We start from the raw sequence: 24307 nt of genomic DNA on the forward strand, positions 1-24307 counted from the left end.
CAGAATAAAAAGTTATGGTGGTTCCAATTTTTGATAATACATAAAGCAGTGGCATTCAATATTGGAATTATTAGGTGCTAGATTATAGGAAATCGTCACTGACAAGCCTAAAGGTCTATAAGTAGCTATCAACGAGACAAACAGTGAATGCTGATCTTCCACTGTTGTTAGTAAAATCTGTGTCTGTGTATTATATGGATATTTTGTTTCTGTAATTATAATAGTGGAAAATGTTCACATTTTTAAGAAAAGCAAGTTTAATTCTTTGTATTAAATACTTCAAAAATAGATACAAATTGAAATGTAGAAAATTTCAATTTAAAGCTACGCAAATCCTGTTCTCAGCCTAAATATTATGATCCCCCAAATCCCCAGAAACCACAAAAGCTTGTCTTACCTGCCAATCCATTGACTGGAAACAGTCCTCCCGAACTGGCAATGCTAACCAGATGTCCATGGTTGCTGGCAATCATTGCAGGTAAGAATGCTTTATAGGTCTAAAGACAGTGAATTCACAGAATTATGGAGTGGACTGCAATTGGTGTACTTAAAACTACAAGAATCATTAAATGAGGAAGAGGACATAAAGACATTTTGGAAACTACGTTGACAACTTATTCCTCGCCTCCAGAAGAGCACACTTCCCCAGATTATTTACATTAATTGCTGTTAAATGAAATAAACCAGAGTCAGTGAGCCAAACAGGGGGAAAAAAAAAGTGAAGTATAAAATGGATCAATGTATTACAAACATCTACTAAAACGATACTAATACTAAAAAGCAGAATATGCAACACACAGACATTTTGGGCTGGTGTCTCAGCCGCCCTCCGCCGAGTTCCCGATGTGGCGGACAATGCAGCATCGGGGGAAAAAAAACCAAAACAGGATTGGCACTGGCACCGATTGGTTTCTGATGTTCAGGTCCCGCGCTATTCTCTGGTCCTCTAGGCAGGTAATCACATGGGTGTGAATTGGTGCAGGTCCTGACAAGCGTGTATATGACACAGTGGAACTCGCGGTGGGCCAAGGGGGTAACAAATCAGAGGGCCACCCTTCCCACCACAATGCAAGACCTTCCCAGCCCACCCCTACCAGAGACCCCATAATTAAAGAGACACCCCACAGAAACCTCCTGTCTGGAAGCCCTGAAGAGTGACCCCTATCTGGAAGTCACCCAGAATGGAGATACCCCCATCTGGAGGCCCCCCAGAAGACAGACACTGGGCTGGATTCTCCGGTCACCGACACCAAAATTGCGTTCGGCAAATGGCTGGAGAATCCAAGTTTCCGATCAAATCGGGGGCGGCGCCGTTTTCGCGATGCTTCACCCCTTCCAAAGCGCTGTACTCGTGTCATATATCGATGGCCTCAGGACTTTGCCTGAGGCCCGCCCCGATGCCCCGCCCCGACTAGCTGAGTTCCCGACGGCATAGGTCTCTCATGGTCTCATCCGTCGGGAATTGAGCATGGTGGCTGCGGACTCAGTCCAGCACTACCACAGTTGGGGGAGGGACGATCCGTAGGCTGGGCACTCTGGGTGGGGGGGGATTCTGGGGCTCGTGAGCCTGCCGAAGGGGGCGGGGCACTATTTTGTGGACCAGGTCCGCGGGCTGCGTCCGACATGTAGCACAGCATGGCCTCTGCAGGCCCCCGCCATGCAAAGGCACGGCTACGGACACAGCATTTCTAGGGGCATATCAGCAGCTCGAGCCGGCTGCTTTATGCTGCCGTCCTGCTAGTCCCAAACAAAACAGGGAATCGGTGGCCGTTTTGCACCAGGTTTTCTGGCGCAAAACGCCACCGTTCCCATGCCATTGTGGGAACATAGCCCCAGAATCGTATAATCCAGCCTAATGTTTATAAACATAAAGCTGTGATTGACAGTCCCTGGACCACATCAAACAGAGTTAAGTGCTTTCCACTCATCTCCCTTGATGCTTGAGTGACTTTGAAGAGGTCAGCAGTAAAACCAACAGAAAGCATTTAACTCTGATGTTGTCCAGGAGCTGTGAAAACCCGATGATTTATAAACATTGCAGTTAATTTCACAGCTGACTACTTCATAGTCACTCAATTGTGAAGGGGGATGAATGACACAATGCTGACAGCTGGGTATGTGTTGAAGCTGTCAATCACAGTCTAGTAATATGAATATCAAAGAGAATGAATGAATGGTTTGCAGATCTGAGTGGGTTTAAACCCAGCTGACTCACTTTCTCTTTCCAGGAATTGACAAATGGTACTTCCTATGCCTGAGACAGCTATATTGCCCAGGTGAGTTTTAAAACAGTGATTATTTTCACTGCCCCCGTCTGGACTGCTCTCTTTCCAGACAGGAGTCTCTCTTCTGGGGGTCTCTGAAAATCTCAGCAGGCGGTTGAATTGCATTGCGAGGGAGGGGGCTAAATTGCATGGAGGGGAGGAAAGCCGCCGGACCTCACTATCAAGCCATTCATTCAAAATGGCAGCCCGATGGCAGGATTTCCTATTGAATCCCTCGGAATGAGTAAATTTGCAGGGTGAAGAATTGAGATTCGCTTCCTGACTGGGAGCGCAAATCAGGTGCAATTCCGCTCCGGCAGGAGAACATAATCTCCCAAAGAATCCTAACCATTGCCTGCTTTTTAATCAAACAGTATAGAACAAATACTTTATCCTACAATACACTGCAGGGGCTTTTCATAGTAACTTAATTGAAGCCTCCTTGTGACAATAAGCAATTATTATTATTAGATAAAACAATTGAATCCAAAATTATTCACAAGCCAGTTTTATATACATATTTGCACTGCTGCAAAGCAATTTAAGGTGCACAATTTTGCAAAAATAGTACAATTACTCAGAATTCAGGCCAATAATCTGAATTTTCAGAAGGCATTCAATATTTTACAAAAGATGTTTTTAAACATGATTAGGGCTCATGGGATGCGGGTAATATATTAGCATGGATTGAGGATTGGTCAACAAACAGAAAACAGATTACCATGTTACAACCTAATGGGGTGTCACAAGCACATGTATTTGGAACTAGCTGCTTAAATCTAAACCTATGACTCAGGTGGAGTTAATATTTCCAATCTGATTTTGTCTAAGCTAGGATAAGCTGACGATGTAAAGAGACTGCAAAGGGACATAGGCAGGCAAAGTGATTGGGAAGATGGTCGTAGACAAAGTGTAACAGGGAGAAATGTAAAATTATCCACTTAGTGGGAAGAAGGAAGGGCAGAATACTTTTAATGAGGTGAGAGACAAAGAATTGTTGGTGCTCAGAGGGATTTGCATGTTCTTACGTACTATCACAGAAAGCTAACATACAGGTACAGCAAAGAATTGGGCAGGCCAATGTATTGTTAGCTTTCAGTACAAGTGGGTTGAATATAGGAGTAATAAATTTGTAGCAATTACTTAGAACTTTCGAGAAACCACACTTGGGAGTACCACATACAGTTTTGGTTTCCTTTCATAAGGAAGGAAATGCCTGCCTTGCAGAGAGTGCCCAAATAGATCACTAAGCTGTGTCCTGTAACAAAAAGCTGTCCTACGAGGAGATATTGAGTCGAATGGACTGATGTTCTCCGGAGTTGAAAATAATGAGTGCAATCTCATTGTAACAAACATTCTCAGAAGGATTGAAGAACAAATGTTGAGAATCCATTATCCCCGGCTGGAATAATTACAACCAGGGGTCATAGACTCCACATAGGGGAACAGCCATTTAGGCCTGAGGCGAGAAGAAATTTCTTCATTCAGAAGGTTGGGAACCTTTGGAATTCTTTACCCCAGAGGACTATAGATTCTCTGTTGTTTATAATATTTAAGGTCGAAAGCAATAGATTTTTGGGCATTAACTGAATCAAGGGATAAGAGGATAAAATGGAAAGTGGAATTGATAGATCAGTCATGATCTTATTGAATGGCAGAGCAGGCTAGTGGGGTCATATGGTCTTCTCCTGTTTTATATGTTCTTATGTGAGCCAAGCTAAAAGCAGCAGCACCTCCATAGTGCTTTGGGCATTACATCTTTTGCACAAGCCTACATGGAACCGTTTTCAGAAACAAGAATAGATTTTTCTCTTTATTGTGTCTGGGGAATACACTGGAGGTGCAATCAGTCTACCAACAGCTGAAATTTCTGTGTCAGGATATCAGAGATTTGAGCACCTTTTTTAGGTCATTATCATATAGTTCAGAGCAGGGCCAAAATACACCATTGTAGTCGATGAAGTCTGCCATTTGCATTAATTTATGCATAGTGGGAACTTCTACACAAATTCAGACTATATCTATAGCTATCAGCAATAGTTCTGAGCCATGTGAACATCAAACCAGGTTACAGAAAAGCTAAAGCCTTTAAGAAAAATATTAATGAAGTTACATGGATGGAAAACAAAGACAATATAGGCAAACACAATCATGTTATCATGATATCCATAATTTTATATTGCTAAACAATGTTGTATTAGTTAATGCAAATGGAAGACTCAAGCAACCTATGTTGCATGTTATAAATTGAGAAACTAGCAGCTGAAATAATTTTGATAAAGTAGTCTTCAAAAATAGCCACTAAGCTGGTGACTCAAGCAGAGAGCAGGGCAACCCAGATTCCCGCTCACCAAAGCCCCTCTTCCCGGGTACTTTCTCAACTGGATTACTCTCTTCTTATTTAAGTTTTACCACCATTGTCGTGATGGGGAAGAAGTAAGCAAAGTTGAGGTGACCAAAAATATAAATAATTGTAACCAGGTGTTACATGCTGCATGTTAGGAAGCTTCGGAGCAGAAACACACAAAAAAAAACAGCAGCCTGTGGTTCGAAACATCAAAGTCTTCCAGGAGCCACTGAGCTGGAAGTGGCAGACTTTGATTAATCCATCAGGGTGTTATATGTGGGATGGTTGGGGGGCGTAGGTTACCTTCTGCAATTAATGCACATTTTTAAAAAATGGCAAAAAAGTGTACATGTTCACTGAAAGATTTAACTCATTGCCCTTAAAGTGCTGACACATTTAGACCCAAGTATGCCTTTCTGCTGAGCGTAGAATTTAAGCACATGGAACAGATTACTGGTTGTGGAATAAAAAAGCTTAATGGATTTTAAGAAGGCACTCAACAGGGTTATCTACAAATAGAATCCAGGGTTGTTGGAAGTGTAGCAAGGAAATAATACTATGGGCTTGTTGGACCGAACACTGTCTGCCTGCTGAGTACTTCCAGTTGTTGCGGATTTTATTCCTAGTTTCCAGCATCCTCCGGATTGTACCTTCGTGTTACCAGCATGTTTTATAGGTTATGCCCTGGAACTGAATTAAAAACAACACTGTAGTCTGTTAAACCTTGTTTGATCTTCCACGTGGATTGTGCTGGATGCCGATTCCATCTTCAACTCATGAAAACTGTAAAACTATAGCCTAGGGAGAGACAGCATGTTATAATTTAAACATTGTATTTAACCTTCAAATATGATTGATAGTAAGACAGAAATTGTTGCTATGTAACTAAGGGCACCAATATTCATAGTTGTACAAAACAACTTCATATTTGTTATTTATGTCTTTCTCATGTTCCTCTTAACAGTATCTTTGGTATAATAAACATAGGCTGCTCTCCCCTTTGAGAGAAAAAAAAGTGAGAGAGAAAAGAGACAAGAGAGAAAGACAAGGGAGAGAGACAAGAGAGAAAGACAAGAGAGAGAGAGAGAGAGAGAGAGAGAGACAAGAGAGAGAGACAAGAGAGAGCGAGAAAGAGACAAAAACAAGAAAGAGACGAGAGAGCGAGAAAAAAGAGCGAGAAAAGAGAGTAAGAGAGCGCGAGAAGAGAGCAAGAGCGCTGACAGGTGGTGATTTAACTGGAGGGTCACCACACCTCAGGTGAGGGGCAAAGCTGAGAAGCCTTAACCTCAGCTGGTTTGGGAATTGAATCTGCACTGTTGTCAATGCTCTGCATCACGAACCAGTCATCCAGCCAGCTGAGTTAGCTGCCCACCTTCATGAACATTACAACCCCTTACCATTGCCAATTCCAAAATGGTCATACAAACTTTATAAGTCAGCAGGCAAATTAAACTGATTTAGTAAAGCTAGCCGCTTTGAATTTACTTTTTAAAAACTTCTATATTGTCAAGACCTGGGATGCGATTCACTGGCCTCGTTGCCCTCTCACTCAAGCATAACGAGGCCGATGAATAGCGGGTGAGACACCAAAAACGGCACAGTGGTTAGCACAGTTGCTTCACAACTCCAGGGTCCCAGCTTTGATTCCTGGCTTGGGCACTGTGTGTGGAGTCAGTACGTTCTCCCTGTGTCTGTGTGCATTTCCTCCGGGTGCTCCGGTTTCCTCCCACAGGTCCTGAAAGATATGTTGCGAGGTAACTGGACTCTGAATTCTCCCTCGGTGTAGCTGAACAGGCGCCGGAACATGGAAACTTGCGGCTTTTCAAAGTGGCTTCATTGTAGTGTTACTGCAAGCCTACTTGTGACAATAAAGATCATAAAAAATGAGATCCACGTTGGGAACCAAACAGTTTGCGATGCAACTGACCCGGGATCCCGCCGTAGTGTGGCGAGAAACCAATTATCACTACATAAGCCCCATTTCCATACAATCATCGAGAACCACCCCATATCCAACAGCTTCACGTCATTCAGCAGCCTCACCAGCAAGTGGTCAAGCCAGCGGCGATTAGTACTCCTTTTGAAAATGGGAACCTGAAAGAGGGGCTTCTGTAGGGAGCCGAGGTGAGTAACCATCTTTGCTCACAGGCAAAGAGCCCAGGTGTGCTGGACTTGCCAACCCATTGCTTGGGGGTGGGGAAACCCCAGCTGGGGGTGGGCCATCGCGGAACCACAATGCCAACCCCTGGGAGGGACGGGAAAACGGCCCGGGGCTCAGCCCACATTGCGGACGAAAGGGACAGAGGCATCATTTTTTTTTTTTTAAATTTAGATTAGCCAATTATTTTTTTCCAATTAAGGGGCAATTTAGCGTGGCCAATCCACCTACTTTGCACATTTTTGGGTTGTGGGGGCGAAACCCACGCAGACACGGGGGAGACGTGCAAACTCCACACGGACAGTGACCAGAGCCGGGATCGAACCTGGGACCTCAGCGCCGTGAGGCGGTTGTGCTAACCACTAGGCCACCGTGCTGCCCGACAGAGGCATCATAATGGTTGTGCAAAAAAGTTGTTAAATGTGCTGTACAATACCCCACTGCCAATGGTGCCGCCCCTCCCAAATCTGCCCCCCCCCCCCCCCCACCTACGACCCCCACCCCCTTACCCTGGTGCCCTCAGTGATGCTCACTGTGCTAGGCCCTCCTAGCTCCACCGCTACATTTAGGCGTTTCCGCAGGATCAGCATCGGAGGTGGAGGCAGGCTTACCTTGTTTCGTGGCCCTTGATGCCCCGGCGGGTGTCCTCTGAAGGCCCCAGAGCACTTGCCGGCAGCACATGCACAGCCATGCCGCCCTGTCCCATGTGCTGCCTGTGAGACGCAGCCTCATCAGAGGGGTGAAACATGGAGGAGCTGGTGGCCAACGTCACCACTCCATGGGTCAGAATTAGCACTCAGCATCCTCTCCTCCTGGTTCACATTCAGATGGACAGGCAGTTGGTTCGAGCCCCGGCTGCTCCTGCATCATCTGGTTCTGCAAGCCCTGGCGGTTCCCCATGGTCTGCACCAGTGACTGGTCCATGCTCTGCAGCACCTCAGCCAATCCCACCTGCGACTGGGACAAGCTCCATAGTGTCTTGGCCATGCCCATCTGAGAGCGGGACATGTCCCGCAGAACCTCATCAAGGTCGGCCTGGTGTTGGGCGACATCCCCCAGCGAGTCGGACATTCTGCCGAGACCCTTAGCCATGGCCGTCGCCAACTATGGGATGCCTTGGACGCCTTCACACATGGCGTCGACGACGTGTAGCAGGCTCTCCACTGCAGTCGTCACCCTAACAGCGGTGGCCTCGGTGCCACGCATTGCCGGCACCATCTCCTGCGCCCGTAACCTCTGGGACTCCTCGAAGCGGCTATGGGTCTGCTGGAGTGACACCGACTTCTCCCTCGGAATGGCTCGGCCGCTCCCTATTGTCTCCATCAACCCCGGCTAACCCACTTCCACAGGCTCAGCATAAGGCAGGGACCCATCTAGGTCCTGGGATCCAGCAGACATCTGCTGTTTCGCCTGGGGGTTCCTGCCTCCACCCAATGTACATCAGCAGCTAAGAGGTGCTCACCAGATTGTGCCCCAGAAGCCTGACCATTAACATTTCCCACCGATGCGTGGCCATAGGGCAGCGGGTGTGGGGAGCATTTCTCTCTACTCCCTCGTGTTGCCCGGTGTAGGTCATTGACCTTCTTCCTGCACTGTTGGCCAGTCCTTTTGATCATACTGTTGGAACGAATGATTGCCGCGTCCAGCAGCCTCCCCAGGTCAGCCTCCCCGAATCTTGGGGCTGGTCTCCTCAGCGCCATTATTGCGAGCTGGCCGGGGTTTGTTGATGAGCAAGTGCAGTTTAAGTGCTGCTCGACCTTGTTAGCGTGGGGGGAGGGGGGGGGGGGGGGTGTCCTGGTGAGGAGCACGGTCTGACAAATCAGCTGACGGAGAGTTATTTATAGCGAGAAGCCCATGAGGCCTCATTAAGTGGACCAATTATTACATTGCCGGTTCTGCTGGGCTGAGTGCCGGGAAGCACGCGGCAATTCCCATTCTCTACCACGCTTGGAAATTTTTCCAGAAAATCACACCCCTCGAGTTGAAATTGCTAAGCTATTAGCAGTTCTAACTGTTTTGTGCTGCTTCCTCACATGTGACTAGTGTCTTCTTTAAACAGAAGCCAATTCAGACATACTTGTGGATATATTTACTTTGCGGAGTTTCTCAGTCATCCTGTGCAAAGAGAACATAATAAAAGCCAGACACTTCCCATAAACAGGGCGAGGAGGAGGAGGAAAATTAAACAGAGCTTTCTCATGGAGTTATTTCTGATCATCCATTCAAGAAAAATAGAGACATAGTTGCAGAAAAATTCCATGTTCTTTTAGTTTAAATGCATTTTTCGTAGAAGTTATTTTATATGAAAAAAGCCATCCAACTTGATCACATTTGTGAACTTTAATCTTACTGGCAATCACGTTCTACATCTTATTATCACTTGCACCTCAGGTTCAATAAAATAAGGTTAAGGTTATTTAAAAAACATAATACAACATGCTCTCAGGTAGCACTTCTATACTTTTCAGGAGTTGAAGATGGAATCACCACCCAGGACAATCCACGTGGAAGATTGAACAAGGTTCAGTAGACTTCAGTGTTGTTTCAATTTAGTTCCAGGGCATAACCTGTAAAACATGCTGGCAACACGAAAGAACAACATGGAGGATGCTGGAAACTGGAAATAAAAACAACAAAAAACTGGAAATATTCAGCAGGTCTGGCAGAATCAGTGAGAAGAGAGAAACAAAGTTACCATTTCAAAAATGCTGCCAAACACGAGTAAATTGGCTACATAATGTTACAGCATTTTACATTTCCTTAACATAATTTTGATGTATTCTCCTACTTGTGGCAAATTCGAGAGAAAATCAAAGGCCATTTGTGATAAATGTTAAACCATTACAGAAATCACAGTGAGGACCACGAAAAATCATGGGTCACATTTTTCTACAAGAGTAAAGAAGCTTTTGTGTTGTGGATTCCCTCGGTTCCCACAATAATAATAGTAATCTTTATTGTCACAAGTAGACTTACATTAACACTGCAATTAAGTTACTGTGAAAAGCCCCTAGTCACCACATTCCGGCGCCTGTTCGGATACACCGAGGGAGAATTCAGAATGTCTAAATTACCTAACAGCACGTCTTTCGGGACTTTGTGGGAGGAAACGAGAGACCCCGGAGGAAATCCATGCAGACACAGGGAGAGCGTGCAGACTCCAAACAGTGACCCAAGAGGGGAATCGAACCTGGGACCCTGGAGCTGTGAAGTAACAATGCTAACTGCTATGCAACCGTGCTACCCTCATTTGGCTGTTTTCATAGACTCAAAGGGCTATGGAGTTTACTGACATTTACAGCCTGCAGACATCAACACATTTGAGCGAGTGCTTACATTCTGTTGCGCAGTTGCTACTGTACCTGGGTCTTGGGAAGTGGACTAAACCCTTTACATTGTTGCTTCCCATCTTGTGGATGGGGTTTGAAGGTAACTTTGGGATGCTCAGATTCAGCACTGCAACAGGAGCTTAAAAGCGGCTTGAAATGAGGTCATAGTCAGCAGTGCACTGGATGCAAAAGGTACTTACTCATTATAAAGGGGGTGCACTGCCTAAGGAAAGGATAAGGTTGTGTTGTGAATGCCCAGTTCGTAATTCAAGTTTTAGCAGCTAAATGGTTAAACGCAAGATAAATGATTTAGAAACTGGGATATTTCTGACATGAATGCTATTCAAATAAGCTGGGAATTCATAACAATTACCCAATGTTTACTTTACGAGGTCAGAGGGAGACGTGTACACTCAAACAATGAATGATCCATTTCCTGACCTCTTGGACAGGGTGCCTATTGTTATCTCTATAAAAGAAGCTAAAAGCTAGCATTTTTTGGAAAGGTGATAAAACATAATTATAAATAGAAATTATTCATTTGATTTTCTAGAATCAAGGAGAACTTGAAATTCAATGTAGTTCATTCACATTTCTACCTGGCAACAGGCTGGGTGGAACACTGGTTACAGGTTTCTGTTGTTTTTGTGCGTTTGCCGACAGAAGCAGGCAGTTCAGTTTTGGGAACAGCCAGAATCAGTTGTAGCTGAGTTTTGGTGAAGACTGCACGTCACTGGATGACAGCCAAAACTGAGTTTGTAATATATGTGCTTGCAAACTACAGGTTTAAGTTAATAGTGGTTATAAACAATGTTTAAGTTTTGCTGAAACATGTGAAATCTCATAGTATAGTTCTGGCAGTGAAGTGATGTTAGCCCTACATTTCAAGTCGAGGAAATACTAGCGTAATCTTTCACTGCATGGAAGTTGAGTGGAGCTTTATCTCAGTTGGCATTTCATGAGGGAAAAGATGCTGGTAGATTTACATAGCTTGAAGCTATAGAAGAAGAAATGTACATTGACCCTTGCAGAGACTTGGGGCACAAAACAATTAGCAGAGTTAGCTTGGAAAGATGTGGGAAGACAGTTGCATATCTGCTGGAAACCCAAACATGGAGCTGAGGCTTCCATTGGCATGAAGTTTGTAAAGAAAAAGGCAGAGGGCTGTGTAGCTGAAAGGCTAATAGAAGGACCCGTTGCTCGTTTTGATCCCAACAGTGTCACCAATACTGTTGCTAATGTTAATGATAATGTTGGTGAACCACAAGCCTTCCCTTGTAATCGATCAAATGACCACATAGCCAGTTAGTTAGTTCAAAAGATGGTTTATTTACATACACAAGAGTTACCTCGACATGCAAACAGAATGTCTACTACGAGTTACACTACACCGATCAGCTACAATAACCTATACTTAACTTCAGGGCGACTGGCATTGTGCAAATGGATAAGGCCTTTATCTGGATTTCACTTGGCTGGTTCGAAGCGAGTGGCTCTGTCTCTGCTGGGCTCATCCATCAGGTAGCGATCATTGGGCTTGAACTTGGCTGGCTGGTCCTGCTACAGTTGCACTGGCACAGGCCGGATCCAAAAGAGACAGAACACATGGCTGTGCTCTCTCTTATCCCTCTGGGATTTTGCGCTCATTGGGGTGGTCCTTAACCGTGGACCCAATAGTTTTGACAGGGTTCTGATCACGGTTTTCGATTTCGGCCAATAAAGGGGCGGGTGCCTTGGTAGCTGGGCGAGTCCTAAGTGGTCATTGACATTGGCAGTTTGGCTTTCTGAGTAAAAGGAGTGGCGCCGATCAGTCTGTGGCTGTACCGGTTTCTTGATTGGAGTTCTATTGTCCTGGGAAAATGGGCCATTAAAATGCAAACGAGTGTGGGGTTTCGATCAGGTCTGGTTATCTGTGTTTCAAATACACATAGGCTTTGTATCTGTCGGAGACCTGGGTTGGCCATAATTCCCATGGTCCTTTGCAGGTGGCCATCTTAGATGGCTACAGGCCCCCACAGAAACATTGGAGAAATAAAGTAAATTCCTGAGGGCTGTGGCATACATTTTGGTGGTCCCAGGAAAAGTAAATGCATTATCCAATTTCATAAGATAAGGGAACTCTTGATGGGTGCAGGGAGTAAAAAGTAAAACTGAGTTCATAATACATGTGTTTGCAAACTATAAGTTAATAGTGGTAATAAACAATGTACATTTTGTTGAAAAATGTGAAATTGCATGGCATGGTTCTGGCAGTGAATTGATCTGTTCAAATTTCTTCTTTAAAATGTTAACGGTCCACAACAGGAGTGGGAAATACATAACAACAATGTTCAGACCCAGCCACATATATTGTTTATTATTTTCCAGCAGATGAACTATTTTGGATGGCAGTTTAAAAAAAAAGGAATTGTATCTAGATTTCCTTCAGCTCATTCATCTGTGCTGGAACTTGAAGGTTCCTGGATGACTTGACAAGTCCAGATCTGATAGCAGAACGCAGTCGGAACGTGAAATAAAAGGACCTCAAATTCCTATATCAAAGGTAGAGATGTCACTGTGTCCCATTGAAGGTAACTTAAGAGAGATGAGAATTAAGGGCGTGGTTTTACCAAAAGATTTCTAAATGAATAAGCGGGTGGGAAATGCCGGGAGCACCCCAAAGTTCGGTCCGGTGAGGCCTTCACTGCTATAAATTGTTCATTGCTCCACTTAATGAGGCCCCATGGGATTCATGCCGCAAATCATGGTTCCCTGGCTGATTTGCCTGCGACTGCACTCGCCAGCCCCCTGTTAACAAGAGACAGCAGCACTTAAACCGCTCCTGCACAGCCAACCCCACTCAGCTTACAGCTATGACTCTATGGAGACAAGCCCCACGCTTTGGTGATGCCGACCTGGGACAACTGCTGGACCCAGTGGAGGCCAGATGGGAGGTCCTGTTCCCTCAAGGGTCCGGAGGGTCAGCCACAAGGCAGCCAGTGCCACCTGCAATGAAGTGGCAGCACGCGTAAGCTCGGGGTGTGCGACGAGTACGTAGTACATATAGAGTAGTACATATTCGGTCCACCGAGTCTGCACCGACCCACTTCCACCCTATCCCTGTAACCCAATAACCTCTTCCTAACTTTGTTTGGTCACTAAGGGCAATTTATCATGGCCAATCCACCTAACCTGCATGTCTTTGGACTGTGGGAGGAAACCGGAGCACCCGGAGAAAACCCACGCAGACACGGGGAGAACGTGCAGACTCCGCACAGACAGTGACCCAGCGGGGAATTGAACCTGGGACCCTGGCGCTGTGAAGTCACAGTGCTATCCACTTGTGCTACCGTGCTGCCGAGGAGGACTGGCACCCAGTGCCGCGATAAGTTCAATTATCTCCACCAGGCCACACATGTGGGTTTGCACATGACCTCCCCCTCTGCCCAGGAATGCACCTGGCACCACCCCGCCCAGCTCCATTCCATACCCCTGCTCACCCATCTCCAGTGGTGCCACCCATGCCATCCCATACTCCCACCCTCCATGCACCCTAGCCCCCATTCTCCACATCCCCCCCATCCTTCTCAGCCCCCCTTCATGAGACCCCCTTCCATCCCCTCACCACTGTTCACCCCCACGATCAAAGATGAGCGTGGCTCATGATGCCCCCTCTGTGTCCTTGCAGGACAAGCTGGCCCATAACAGACGGGCGGCGGGGTGCCGGTGATACAAGTCCTCACCCCACATGAGGAACTGGGCCTGGAGGTTATAGGGGTGGCTGAGAACAGATCAGTCACCACCGTGGAGGTTGGGGTACGGCGCAGAGGCGAGGATCCACCAGCCCCCACCAAGGTGACACCTGTCACACTGGAGTTGTTATTGCAATACAGAAAGACCCATTTCTCCCACTGACCAAATGTCTATTCTCCCGCAGGATCTGCATTCGACACTGCTGGCCCATCCGGGGTGGTCCGGTCGCCCCCCCCCCCCACTCCCTCCTCCCCCACCCCCCATGAGAACACCTTGGAGGAGAGCTCAGAGTACACCACCTTAACCCGGTCGATGGCGACGGTGGCCATCAGCTCCCCTGACTTCCAGCCCTCTGATGAGGCCAAAGGTGTGAGCCGGTGAGATAGCAAACAGTTCGGTGCAGTTCTCATTTTTGTCCTCACCCGCTATTTAATGACCTCATTGTGCTCTTACTTAAGCACAAGGCGGCCACTGAATCACCCCCTATTTCTTTCATTTAAACAAGTCTTCCATGTACTTGGTTCAGCCTCTTCTGCCTATTACCATACCAGTATCAGGGTGGTCTTGTTAATACTCAGAAGGTTAAAGACAAAGCTGTGTGTTAGCCCTTCATTCTGACAAAACGATAAGAGGTTCAGAGATATTATCAGTATTGCATTCCTTCCTCGCAATTTATACACAGAAAAGGAGAATAAAATTAATTGGAAGTGAGTGCTCAGTAAGAAAAATTTAAATTGCCAATAATAGTTGCCAAGATATTTTTCTTTACTGACATCTTTGAAATTGGTCAGGTCACATGAAGTGGGATTTTCTAATCATGCAAGATATTTAATGACAGAGGTTCGTGATATAAATTTAGAAGGTTTTAAAAGGAGGTTAAATAGCGGAAATGAATATAGAAAGAAGATTTCTGGAATTTAGAATGACGTTTTCAAAACGATTAAAGTTGGTTTAGTTCCAAGTAGAGATCCAATTGTTCCAGCATGGTATCAAGTCAGATTTTAGTGTTTGGGGAGTATGGTAGTGGAAATGTGGATTTTGTAAGGGCCCTTCCTGTTGATTCCCTTATTTCCCTTTCCTTTATTTTTGCTATTATCATTTTGATCCATCGATGCTTAAAGCGCACCATCGAGCAGAGGAAACAAGAATTTAAAGGTTACATAAGAGAACACTTTGCTAGCTTTGGACAGCAAAACTCAGACGTTTCATTAACCGAGAGATGGGGTGAGACTCGGTTTGATTGATTGGCTGGTGGCCAAAAGGCCGTATTCTGCCCGATAACAGGTGGGGATAGGATCTTGCCTGAGTGGCATGATTTTAGAGACCCATGGAAAGCAGAGTTGAATCCTGGACACTCGGAGGAAAAGAGCTGCTCTCTCCCTCGTATTTCCACCAGAAAAGCTGCTGTATTTCTGAAACTATAGAGAGCTGCATGAATCTACAGTGAAAACCTCAAACTGAAAGGAAAGTTTGAAGAGAAGAAAGATGCTGGTGCCTGTAATTATTGGGCAGGAAAGGGCTTTGGGTATTTTTCAAAGAATTATTGGTTAATTCATTTGGGTTGCGACTCCAGGTCAAGAGGGCTGGAATTGACCACACCCTAGCCACACTGTTGGCACAGGAGCACAGTGATTAGTACTGTTGCTCCACAGTACCAGGGTCCCAGGTTGGATTCCCAGCCTGGGTCACTGGCTGTGCGGAGTCTGCACATTCTCCCCCATGTCTGCATGGGTTTCCTCCGGGTGCTCCAGTTTCCTCCCACAAGCCCCGAAAGATGTGATGTTAGGTAATTTAACATTCTCCCTCCGTGTACCCGAACAGGCGTCGGAATGTGGTGACTAGGGGCTTTTCACAGTAACTTAATTGCAGTGTTGATGTAAGCCTACTTGTGACAATATAGATTATTATTGTAGCAATTTGCATACGTAAACAACTAGCAACATAACTCAGACTTGTAGTGCAACATAAACTCAGACTTGTAGTGCAACATAACCAGAGACTCAGTTGACAGGAACAGATGTGAAATGGTTTGATTCCCAGAGAGATCTTTACAGCTTTCAACGATGTCCCCTCTGGTTCAACACCAATCAATTGGAAATGTGCAGTTGGAGGTTTTGCATTATAGCCAAAATGAAATCTAGCAGCCATTTCCCTCCTCTTTAAAATTAATTGAAGTTAGATTGTGACAGACAAATTAAAAAAAAATTTAAAAATATTATTTGATCTGGCCAAGAGTAAATTAAGTGCAAAGAATGCTTGTTTTGCAATTTACATTTAATTGAAACTCACTAATAACGGGCAGGACAAGATTGTCGAGTTTTGATCAACTAATTTACTGAATTTTGATCAACAAAAATACTGAAGTGCTTACCCAAAAATGTGCAAGAGTGTTCACTGCCATAGTTTTCTCCAGCAAGGCATCTGGTGAATCAATAAAAGTCTTTCCAGTAACAATACCTGCATTGTTGATCAGAATACTGACATCTCCAACCTCTCTTTTCACCTGTCAAGAAAGATGTATAAAGATGTATAAACACCAGCACATGCACCACTAAATAGCAACAAATAATCCAAACTCGTTACTTTAGTAGAGTTATTGTGCCGATTCTTTAACACATTTGCACTCAAATTTATGACAGGGTAAATACATTAAGTATACTTCTAATCTTGTACAATAGAAATCAGAAATATAATATACAAAACTACAAACAAAGGGCTCTTCCTCGGCAGCCTATCATCTTGAATTTAGGGTTTTGAACATATCATTAGAAGTCAGCAATACATTAAGCATCTGAATTAGGGAAAAATGAAATGTTCGATGGCTGAAATATGATTTAGGGCCAAAGGAACACAGGAACAGGAGTAGGCCATAGCTGATCCGTGACCTAATTCCATGTTTATCCAATATTCCTTAATACTTTTGGATTTCAAAAATCTTTCACAGATTTAAAGCTTACAATTGATTTAGCATCAATTGCCATTTATGGAAGAAAATTCTAATGTTCTATCACTTGTGTGTAATTGTTTCCTAATTATCCCCCAAGGAACAATTATCTATAAAACACTGAATGATCTTCAGCATGTCCCTTATATAGAATCCCACTTAAAACACTTGGCAACTAGAATCTAATTTCCACTGCTTCCACAAGAGCCAGTGTTTAATCAACCAAAGTGCTTTTAGCAACCCTTTTTTATATTAATGGCTTCCCAAGCTAAAGGGCAACATTTCCCCATAAGAAATAGTGTGGAATCACTGCACTCGAATATCATCAGGAAAACTATACCCACATCCCATGAAAGAACATTAAAAAAAAATAGTCATTTGGTGGTACAGAACGTTTGAACATTGCTGAAAAAGAGAAACGTTTTGCTGAAGCTTTTCGTCTTGCATTTAGCAGGACATTTTCAAGAATATTTACATTAATACATTTACATAATTAATAGCAAGAATAAAAATAATTATCATAACAGTATAAATGTGTTGATTTCCCTTGCATCGTATGCTTGCAAATGTCTGTGGCAGACTAATTGCTCCACTACAACACAAGTACTCACCTAGTGTAAAGGACAGGAAAGTGAATTATAGTAACTTGCAGAATTTCCTGAAGCTCCGCCTATGGAGAAGCAGCTAGACTAAAGGTACAAATAGCTGGTTTAGCATAGTGGGCTAAATAGCTGGCTTGCAATGCAGAACAATGCCAGCAGCGCGGGTTCAATTCCCGTACCGGCCTCCCTGAACAGGCACCGGAATGTGACGACTCGGGGCTTTTCACAGTAACTTCATTGAAGCCTACTTGTGACAATAAGCGATTATTACATATGTCACTGTATAATTTACATTGCAGACATAGGCCACTCACACCGTCAAGTACATGCCAGCTCCCCGTTGAGCAATCCAGTAAAGTCCCACTCACTTGCTTGATCCTTGTAGCCCTGCTAGTTTATTTTCTACAAGTGACCGAATTTCCTTTTGAAATCATTATTTCCGCTTCTTCCACTCTAATAGACAATTAGTTCCATTTGATTAATACTCACCGCATAAAAAGGATCTTTCTTATATCCCCCTGAATCTCTTGCCCAAAATATTAAATCTGTGTCCCCCTAGTCCATGTACCATCAACCATTCGAACAGTTTTCCCTTTATTACCTTATCGACGTTATAATCATATACACACCAAAAATCTTCCCTCAATCTCCTTTGCTCAGAGGAGAGTAACTAATACCCTCCCATCCCTGGAACAATTCTTGTAAATCACGTCTGCACTCCCTCCATACATCTCTTTTAAAGGCTGATTATCAGAACTGGATGGAATACTCTGTTTGGGGCCTAACCAGGGCTTTTAAAAGTTTAAGCATTATAAAGGCCATAGAGATTAACTGAGCTTCGCAACCAAAAACACCGGCCAGAATTTTCCAGCAGTTGGGATTCTCTGTTCCCACCGGCAGCACACTCCCACCCGCAGGTTTCTGGGTGGGCATAGGGTGGCTTCATTGGGAAATCCCAATGATAAGCAGCGGGTGCAGAGAATCCCGCTGCCAGCCAACGGCACACCAACGAGAAACCCGCAGCTGGGTGACCGGAGAATTCAGGCAATAGTGTAGGTCTTAATTCAGCTAAAGATTGGGCAGCATTTTACAGGCCGGAAAATGTGGGCAGCCATTCAAAAGCCCATTGACTTCAGTGCGACCGGAAGATCTCGCCAGGAGGAAGGAGGGTAAAATGCCACCAATTGTTTTGACTTTTTCAACTTTCAGTTCATAGGAATCAAAGCTAATGAGTATTTTTTGGTTGACCACAAATCTGATTTGTTAATTCCTATGCAATTTTATTTGCATGCAATGTAGAATGACTCGTAAGTATGAGCATTCATTATGTATCTACATACAGGCCAACCTAGAAAATTAGCAAAAAGCCGATCAATAGTCTTAAATGAAACTGGCACAGCTCCAAAAATTGACATTCAGGCCTGACATGTGAAGACAATAGTTAAATGTGAGCTGATCTCCATCTTATTCCTTCACTTGGAGAAATAAAAACCCTAAAAGAAAAAAATATATAGAAAGTTGAAAATTGCAGTTGCATTTTTGGAAAGGGTGGGGTTGAGGGTGTGGATTATGGTAAAAAAACATGTGGGAGTGGGCTCATAAAAGGATTTAAATTGTTATGTCAATAATTATGAATTCGGATTAATTTTAAACACTTTATATTGAAAATGTTTTTTAAGAAAAGTGAAATTTAAGATTTCCAGTTTTTCTAGCGCATTCCTGAGTTATGTTCACTCTCATGTGATGGGATCCTGGATCTGGAGCCATGGGGCAGGATCCTCTAATCCCGTGGCAGAGTGCCCATGCCGTTGTAAACGCCGTCGCATTTTACGACGGCGTGAACGGGCCGACCCGGCGACTAATTCTGGCCCGCAAAAGGGGCCAGCATGGCACTGGAGCAGTTCACGCCGCTCCAGCTGCTGATCCCGGTGCAAACTGGGCGCCGCGGGATCCGTGCATGCGCAATGGCACCGGCGCCAACGCGCTCATGCGCAGTGCCTTCCTTCAAATCGCTGGCCCCGACGCAACATGGCGCAGGACTACAGGGGCCAGCGCGGAAGAAAATAGACCCCAGCCAGAGAGGACAGCCCACCAATCGGGCCCCGATCGTGGGCCAGGCCACATCAGACCCCCCCTCACAGGCCGCCCCCCCCCCCCCCTCAACTCTACGGTCCTGCCGGCTGAGAGCAGGTGTGGACGGCGAGTCTCGCCGTTTTCACAACGGCTGCTTGGCTCATCCCGGGCCAAGAATCGGCGGGCAGCAGCGTAGAGTGGCCCCCGACCGGCGCCGCGCCAACCACGCTGGCACCAATGGCGCTGATTCGCCGCTCTGTGGAGAATAGAGTGCCGGTGTCGAGGCGCGATTTGCGCTGGTTGCGGGGATTATCTCACCCATGATGTCCCAACTTTTCCCACCAGTTTCTGCCACTGCAACCCTGGTTCTCTGCTTCAGAATTGGCCTGGCCAAACAGGACACATATAGTGCAGGTGTTTCCATGTCCAAGGTTTGGGATTTGGCCAGATTGATGAATGAGAGCAAGTGACCAACCAGTTAAAAACCGTGTTAGGGCCATGGCCTGGGTCCCTGAAAGCCTTAAGCAATTGAACTCCCATTTTGCATTTGAACATGAGAAATAGGAGCAGAACTTGACCATTTGACCCCTTGGGCCTACTCTGCCATTCGGCTGATCTTCTACCTCAATGTCATTTTACTGCACTATTCCTGTCACTTGATGTCTTTAATGTCTGAAAATCTGTTCATCACTGTCTTGAACATGCTTAATGACTAAGCCTCACAGCACACTGGGGGCGAGAATTCCAAGATTCACCATCCACAGAATGAAGAAATTCCTCATCTAGTCCTAAACAGTTTACCCCTTATTTGGAGATTGTGTCCCCTGGTTATAGACGCCCACGCTTCCCACCAAGCCAGAAGAAACATCCTTGTTGCATCTGTCCTGCCGAGCCCCGTAAAATAGTTTTCTCGGCCCAGTCTCCTCAATCTCTCCTCATGGGATAATCCCGCCATCTGTCTGGTGAAACTGGGACCTTTTGGAAGTTCTGAAAATCCAAATATACCTCATCTGCTGGTTTCCCCCTTATCTATTCTGCTACTTACATGATTTCTACCATCTCTACAGCCACTTCTTTCATCACTATAGGATTTATCAACTTTTGTTTGGATTAATTTCTCCAATACTACTTTTTACTAATACTATTCTCTTTCAAACAGTTATTTTGAAAGAAAACTAGAATGTTTCTTTAAAAAAAGAGGCTTGCGATCTAAGCTTTTCATTTTGCACTGACCAGGATAGCTCTCAAGAAATTTCCAAACTGTAACCAAGAGTTTGGTAATTTTTTGCATGCTTTCAAGCTTAGACAACAAGGCCTCTTTTTTTCAAGCAATAATCTCTTTCAGTTCTTCATGCTCACCAGTCCCTTGGCTCTAGTATTTTTATTACAATTTCTATATTTTCATCCATGAAGTCAGTCACAAAAGGTGGGATTTTCTGGATTCGGCCACCGAGAGATCGGAAGTTCCCGTCCGACGCCAACGGACCTTTAAATGGTCAGTCAAATATTCTGTCCCACCCGCGATGATTCCCGTGGCAGGTGGGGTCGAAACATTTACCCCAAAGTTTGTTTAGTATCACGTCATTCCATATACCCATTATAAATTCTCTTGTCTGTATGTAATTGACCCACATTTGTTGTTTCCTTTTTTAAATTCCACAGGGAACCTTTTACAGACTTTTTAAAAAATGATTTTCACCAGTTTATTCTCAAATTCTATTTCTTGATCCTTTTTTGTTGAATTCTAAAAAAATGCCCAATTCTCAAGCTTCTTACATTTTTTGAGAACTTTATAAGCCTCTTCTTTTGATTTGATTAAATCCTTAACTTCTCTTGTTAGCTACGGTTGAATCACTTTACCTGTTGGGTTTTTGTTCCTGATTAAAGCAATATATTTTGTTGTAAATCCTACATTAATTCTCTAAGTGCCATTGCCTGTCTCCCATTAAACCTTTGCATGTAATTTCCCAATCTGCTAACAGCCAACTTGGGCTCCTCACACCTTTACAGTTTCCCCTTGTTTAGATTTAGGACCAGTTGCAGATTGAACTGCATCTCTTTAATGTGAAAATCCAATATGTTGAGGTCACTCTTCCCTCAAAGCCCCTTTACAACAAAACTATTGATCAACTCTTTCTCATTGCACAATACGAGATTTAAAATACCTTCTTCCCTAGTTGGGCTATTAACATACCGTCCTAGAAAACCATCTTGTTTTCATTTTAGGAATTCACCTCCACGGCATGAATTGATTAATTTCACTTGTAAATTCTGGCAAAGGGCACACACAAGTTCGTTTTCTGTGGCTAATGGGGCAGGGATCCTCAGGCCCTAACATGTCACAAATTAGCATTACCAGTGGCTCAGTGGTTAGCACTGCAGTCTCATTGCACCAGGAACCCAAATTTAATTCTAGCCTTGGGTCTCTGTGGAGTTTGCATTTTCTCCCTGTGTCTGCGTGGGGTTCCTCTGGGTGCCCCGATTTCCTCCCACAGTCCAAAGATATACAGGTTAGATGGATTGGCCATGCTAAATGGCCCCTTAAGTGTCCAGGGATGTGTAGGTGGGGTGTTCAGGATAGGGTGAGGAAGTAGGTTTGGGTGAAGTGCTCACTCAGAGGGTCGGTGAATTCTCAATTGGGCCGAATGGCCTCATTCTGTACTGTAGGGATTCTATCCCGGGTTAAGGAATGGAAAGTTGACGGAGGTTCCTGCTACACTATCCAAGCTTACCATCTTTGTGTATGGGAGTCCAGACACCAATCTATCATTCGCGCACGCAAGGTGCAATGGTTCACATGACATGGCGCTTGGGTATAATAACTGGTGAGAATGAGTTCGTTCAGATTTACCATTGCCTTTATATTTTTATCTGCGGGTCCAAACTGGGATCATGGATATACACTGACAGCAGAATTTATTTACTTGACAAAAAAGCATGTACGGTATTCAACACCCCTCCCTCCCCCTTCCCGGAAGTAATGCAGTGTTTAAAAGGGAATGCATTTTATTTACCTTGTCGGCTACCTCATAGACAGAAGCCTTGTTGCTGCAGTCGCAGTTGTAGGTGTAGACTCTGGAAGCTCCTCTCTCTCGGGCCTGCCGCGCAGTCTCCTGGTTGCCTTCCTCATTGATGTCCCAGAGCACGAGCGTGGAGTGCAGGCGCGCGAATTCCAGCGCCAGGAGCCGCCCGATACCGCTGCCAGCCCCGCTCACCAGCACAATCTCCCCGCTCACATTCTTCCTCCGCACCGGCACCACCAGCAGCACCAGGGCTTCCAGCGTATAATACAGAGACAGGAGCAGCGTGAGGAGCGACTCCAGGAGGAAATTCATTTCTGTTTCTTTCTTTGTCACCTACCTGTTGCGTCTGCGCGCAACCGCAACAGAAAAGCAAGTGACCTTCGCTCGAAGCTGCCCGCTACGCAGTCACTCCTCAACCCCGAATTTGCAAATCAGTCGCTCCGATGTTGCAATGCTCCGATCTTGGGGGAGTAAGCGAAAGTTCACATTCTTGCTTTGTCTATAATTTCACTGATTGTCAGTGTCACAATACTGCCATCTACTGATTTTAGGAGCACTGCAATCACACATTGCCTGCTCAGTGCTGCTGTGGTGATAAGTGTAAACAGTTTAATAGTTTTTCAACTGTGTGGGTGGAATTGGGTGTAAGTATAAGCGCCTGGCACATAATGATAAACATGGGACTAAGTACAGTTCCACCCAGATAGTGATGTAAGAGCCTCTGACCGGCACACAGTCAGTTGAGTGTTGGACTGAGCGTGGTTAGCGGGCTTTATTTACTTGACAAAAGAGCTTGTACTCTTTAGTGTATTTGTAAATAGTTCTAAGGGTCTGACTACAAAGACTTCTTCAGACCTACAAAACTGTAACCAACATCCTGCAACATGACACCAGCCTGTGGAAAAATCCGAAATGCTGGAAGATTGAGGGGGCAAAGAGCATTCTGACCTGCATAGAAGCTCTGGGTGCAGAGGGAAAGATCATAGAATTTACAGTGCAGACAGAGGCCATTTGGCCCATCGGGTCTGCACCAGCCCTTGGAAAGAGAACTCTATTTAAGATCACACCTATACCCTATCCCACTGACCCAGTAACCCCACCTAACCTTTTTGGACACTAAGGGCAATATAACATAGCCAATTCATATAACCTGTACATCTTTTGGACTGTGGAAGGAAACCGGAGCACCTGGAGGAAACCCACGCAGGCATAGGTAGAATGTGCAGACTCTGCACAGACAGTCGCTGAAGCCGGGAATCAACCTGGGGCCTTGGAGCTGTGAAGCAACAATGCTAACCACTGTACTACGGTGCTGCCCAGATTGCCAGGAAATAGCTCTAAAGACTGACTTGGAAGCTAAAGGCAGAGATGTAAAATTCCTTAAAATAAAAGAAAAATACTGCAGATGCTGGAATCTGAAATAAAAACAGAAAATGCCAGAAAAACTGGTAGCATCTGTGGAAAGAGAAATGTTTATCCAGCATTTTCTGTTTTTATTTAAAATACCTTATTGCAGCAGAGCACTCCATTGCATCTCCTTTGGAAGTCTAGCTTCAAAGCACAGAGTCAGCAGACCTAACAGGGGTGAGCTAAATCTTTTAAAATTTGAGGCTGCAGTATGTCCTGAGAAATCATTAAAAAATTTCAGTCAGAAGATAAAACCTGTCACTAAAAATCTGATCCCCAATCATGCCTTCACATGTGTATGGTGTTACTCCAAAATTTTTATAGATCACTAATTGAACATAACGAGAGACTTGTGAATTTTTAAACCAAGCTAAAGGCAATAAACAGCCTGAATTCAAGACAATAAACATAAATGCTGAGCAAGAGAG

At 44.8% G+C, this 24307-nt stretch overlaps 1 protein-coding gene across 2 annotated transcripts in view; it reads right to left on the reverse strand.

Moving 5' to 3' along the window:
• Positions 1-22990, reverse strand: part of sdr16c5b (short chain dehydrogenase/reductase family 16C, member 5b) — a 39157-nt gene extending 16167 nt beyond the window's left edge. The window contains exons 1-3 of one of the 2 annotated variants that reach the window (XM_038809399.1): positions 22464-22990; positions 16202-16333; positions 398-497 (exon numbers count right to left, since the gene is read on the reverse strand). In XM_038809399.1, the coding sequence (XP_038665327.1) occupies positions 398-497; positions 16202-16333; positions 22464-22784 (553 nt within the window). In that variant the 5' untranslated portion in view covers positions 22785-22990. The remainder of the gene's footprint in view (positions 1-397; positions 498-16201; positions 16334-22463) is intronic. The other variant, XM_038809398.1, reaches the window with a different exon arrangement.
• Between the last annotated feature and the right edge of the window lie 1317 nt (positions 22991-24307).

This window comes from Scyliorhinus canicula, chromosome 10 (genome assembly GCF_902713615.1).
Source record: "Scyliorhinus canicula chromosome 10, sScyCan1.1, whole genome shotgun sequence".
In the NCBI taxonomy this organism is placed as follows: Eukaryota; Metazoa; Chordata; class Chondrichthyes; order Carcharhiniformes; family Scyliorhinidae; genus Scyliorhinus; species Scyliorhinus canicula.